General features: G+C 37.1%; 1 protein-coding gene across 2 annotated transcripts in view; it reads left to right on the top strand.

Moving 5' to 3' along the window:
* LY75 (lymphocyte antigen 75) overlaps positions 1–4,489 on the top strand; it is a 146,104-nt gene that overhangs the window by 89,522 nt on the left and 52,093 nt on the right. For both annotated transcript variants that reach the window (XM_023730435.1, XM_004375414.2), the window contains exon 27: positions 1,251–1,418. In XM_023730435.1, coding sequence (XP_023586203.1) covers positions 1,251–1,418 — 168 coding nt within the window. The remainder of the gene's footprint in view (positions 1–1,250; positions 1,419–4,489) is intronic.

Raw genomic sequence — 4,489 nt, 5'->3', positions numbered from 1 at the left:
ATATATATTTTTTGTATTTATATCCTTATAGAAAACCTATATTTGTGGGAATTCTTTTATCATTCTTATCATCGACAGCTAACATTTCTTTTGGGCCATTGTTAAAACTCATTTGAGTGCAAGTAACAACAACCAATTCAAGCTAGCTTAAGCCAAAAGTGAAATTTAGAACCCCCAAAATAGGGATAAAGCTGAGCCTCATGGGGAGTGAGAATCAAGAACTGAATAGGAGTCAAGAACCTGGTGATACTCTCTTCCACATATCATTTCTGTTTCTCTCTGTGGATTGACACTCTTCTGTTTATATACTTCCTGCTTTTCTCTGCACATGGTGGAACATGGCAGCCCTGAAACTTTGTTATAGCCGCAACTAGACATGAACTGACTATCTCTGAGTTCTAATTTTTAGATTCTTAGGATCTGATGGACTCAGCTTGAGTTAGAGATACCATCTCTAGTCCAGTCAGAGGAAGGTGGTATTATGGCTGCTAGGGGCCCACATTTGCGGGTCTGTGGTAGAAAGAAGACACCATTTCACAAGGTGACAAAAATAGCTCAGTTGGCAGGGTATTAGAAGAAAAGGACAGTACTTCACAGAGAAAGGGAGTTGTGAGCTGGGAGAGATCCTGATCTCTACTACATATTAAATCAGTCTGATTTATTTTGACTAGGGCATATGTATACTTACATCTTCTTGAATGCGTAGCCTTCTCATAAAATAAAAATAAAAACATAATCAGATTTTCTAGATGCCAGATTTTAGACAATATTTCTGTTTGTTTTGGTTAAAGCAGTAATTTATTCAAAACATCAAGTATTTTATTAAAATATTCCTTTAAAATTAGAGAAGATGTCAGTGACCAGAACCTGAAAATGGATTCTCAAAGTTATAATTAAGTGCCTATTATTAACATGTTCGAATAGTTTCTCTGAGGTGGCCACTTGTATTTGACATTTGGTGAGCAGGAAGACAGAAACTGCATTTAACCTGATAGCACCTCGTTTTTTATATTCTTGTACTCCATAGCAGGGGTAAGAAAATTGTGTCAAATAATTTCTTCCTACAGAAAGTCAGTTTTAACATTAAAACGTTACACTATATTTGAGTAGAAACAGACAGAGAACAAGCATCAGCAGCCATTATTTCTTGGCTTCCTGAATATTGCCTACAAATCAAGTTCTAATGACTATGAACAGGATTTAACATTTATATCTGAAATTAAAATTCTTACCATTAACTCTTTTTTTAGATAAGACTGAAAAAGAGAGCAAACCAGTTGAAAGTGTTAAATGTCCGTCTCCTGTTCTAAATACTCCATGGATACCTTTTCAGAACAGTTGCTACAATTTCATGATAGCAAATAATAGACATATGCCAAAAACACAAGATGAAGTTCATTCTCAATGCCAGAAACTGAGTAAGTATATTATACTGCCATGGTATGTGATATATTATGTTCATTAAAACAACAACAACAAAAAAAAACTCACTTGAGTGTGTTATAAATATTTCTAGTTGGCATATCACGATGATCTCAAAAATATTCATCTCATAATTTCTACATTATCAACCACAACGTATTCAAATTTGTGTTTAGTTAAAATGAAAAGTATAGAAGTAATCTCTTTCCTCATCCATTAGAGTACTGGTTTGCCTTTGTGTGTGTAAACAAAATGGGTTATACTTCAAAAGGAAAATAAACAGCACTAGAGAGCAGAGAACTGGATAGTAAATCAAACAAGACTATGGCTACAGTGAAAATAGGTTACTTTGAGTGGTCAAAAGCTGAGATAAGCCACAAAGAAACAACTGTGCTTAAAAGAAATACATATTTTGCAAGATGAACCTGGACATCTTTTCATATCAGAAAGTCAAGAGGTTATTAAAGATTACTAGGGTTATCTCTCTCTATGGAGTCCAGGTGGCACAGCGGTTAAGAGCTCGGCTGCTAACTAAAAGGTCGGCAGTTCGAATCCACCTTGGAATGCTCCTTGGAAACCCTATGGGGCAGTTCTACTCTGTCTTACAGAATCGCTATGAGTCAGAATCAACTCAACAGCAACGGATTCGGTTGTTGGTTTTAGGGTTATCTCAAAGGAGCCCTGGTAGTGCAATGGTTAAGTGCTCAGCTGCTAACCAAAAGGTTAGCGGTTCACACCCACCCAGTGGCTCCGCAGGGGAAAATAGCTGGTGATTTCCCATAAAGATTGCAGCCTAAGAAACCTTATGGGGCAGCTCTGCTCTATTACATAGTGTCGCTATGAGTAAGAAACAACTTGACGCACACAACAACAGGGTTATCTCAAAAGGACTCAGGAGTCACTTAAAGAAGTTCCCACTGGGCAGAGATGGCACAATTAGAGTGATAATAAGGATAATAACTGCAATGGATTGAAACACATCAAATATTTAAAAAATATATGAGTTAACGATACGAAAAAATCAAAAGCACACAGTGTTGATCACCTTTGGAGAATGTTAGGAAAGCAATTCATTATTCTGAAAATTGGTACAGCATTAAGCATTTATCCTGCCTTCCTAAACAAACTATACCTCAGAGAAACCAAATAGTTGAGAGAAATTTCTCTCTATAGAAATATTCAAGCTAATAAATGAAAAAGGAATGATAGCATTAAAATGTCACTGTTTTATAAATCCCTGATGAAATAATGGACTTTGACAATGATCATCAAAGGCTTCTAACATCATAGAAGGAGAGTAACCAGACATTATGTGTCTCCTGAGGAAAGCACACACTACCTTCTATGAAGTATTCTTTCTGAAACTTTGAATTTGAATGTAATCAAGTCTTTAGACCTACTACCAATTTATAGGAAAGGCAGAGGACTGAAGAATATGTTAAATAACATCATGATGGTGCAGTCAGCAAAATCCAGAATGTGGAAAACTACACAGGACAAAAAGTCTGGTTTATTCAACAAATAAGTGCAAGAAAATGTAAGAGAGGGAGAGAAACCTATAGCCCTAAAGAAGCTTATGAGATCTAACAGCCAAAAGCAATGCATGGACTTTGTTTGGATCCTGATTTTGAACAAAGTTTAAATGTCCATTTATGAGACAGTTGGGGAAATTTAAATACAACTGGATATTTGATATTAAAAATTACTATTAGAATTTTAGGTGTGATAAAAAAAAAGAAAAGAAATACATATTTCACATTTCCAGCTCCCAAGACTCTTCAGATATTTCCTATGAGATCTACTGAGGATTTGTGACTTCTGAATGATGGGATTATGAAATCTGTGGAAAGTTCCTGTGGAAAATATCAAACCATTATTCCCAAAGTGTGCTCTGTAGATGGCTAGTCTTGAGAGATGTTCTTTAAAAAAAAATGCTTAGAAAAAGAATAAGGTTGGGAAATGCTGCACATCAGAGCCTACTGTTGGACATTATCAAATGTACCTTCACATATTAAAGAGTTTAAGAAGGATTGGCATAAATGAACTAGTCTAACTTTATTTAAAACTATGTTATGAAACTCTTTTCTAAGGAAACCCTTGTTAATTTCCTGACAAATATACTTTGGGAAATATTAAACTTTTTTTTTAACCCTAATATAAGAGTGATCTCTAAGGAAAAGGAAGATTTGTCTTATAGCCCATCTAAGAGGCTTTTCTTATTATAGACGAGCCTTTGACACTATATCATTAATATAGGTGGATTTGTACCAACTAAGGAGCTCTGGTGCTGCAGTGGTTAAAGCACTCAGCCACCAACTGGAAGGTTGGTGGTTCGAACCCACCAGCCACTCCGAGGGAGAAAGATGTGGCAGTCTGCTTCTGTAAAGATTTACAGCCTTGACCATGGTCTCGGGGAACATCTAGCTCGATTGACATAACATAGTTTATAAAGCAAATTTTCTACATTCTATTTTGGTGAGTAGTGTCTGGGGTCTTAAAAGCTTGTGAGTGACCATCTAACATAATCCACTGGTCTCACCCCATCAGGAGCAAGGGAGAATGAAGAAATCTAAAGATACAAGGGAAAGATTAGTCCAAAGGACTAATGGACCATAACTACCACAGCCTCCACAAGACTGACTTCAGTACAACTAGACAGTGCCTGGCTGCCACCACTGACTGCTGTGATAGGGATCACAACAGAGGGTCCCGGAAAAATGTAGAACAAAATTCTAACTCACAAAAAAAGACCAGACTTACTGGCCTGACAGAGACTGGAGAAACCTCGAGAGTATGGCCCACAGACACCCTTTTAGCTCAGTAATGAAGTCACTCCTTCAGCCAAAGATTAGACAGTCCCATAAAACAAAGCAAGACTAAAGGGGCACACCAGCCCAGGACAAGCACTAGAAGGCAGGAGGGGACAGGAAGGCTGGTAATAGGGAACCCAAGGTTGAGAAGGGAGAGTGTTGACATGTCATGGGGTTGGTAACCAATGTCACAAAACAATATGTGTACTAACTGTTTAATGAGAGGCTAGTTTGTTCCGTAAACCTTCATCTAGAGT

The sequence above is a fragment of the Trichechus manatus genome, unplaced genomic scaffold, assembly GCF_000243295.1.
Source record: "Trichechus manatus latirostris isolate Lorelei unplaced genomic scaffold, TriManLat1.0 scaffold00036, whole genome shotgun sequence".
Classification (NCBI taxonomy): Eukaryota; Metazoa; Chordata; class Mammalia; order Sirenia; family Trichechidae; genus Trichechus; species Trichechus manatus.
The sequence above is the reverse complement of the archived record's forward strand: the minus strand, read 5'-3'. Positions and strand labels throughout refer to the sequence as shown.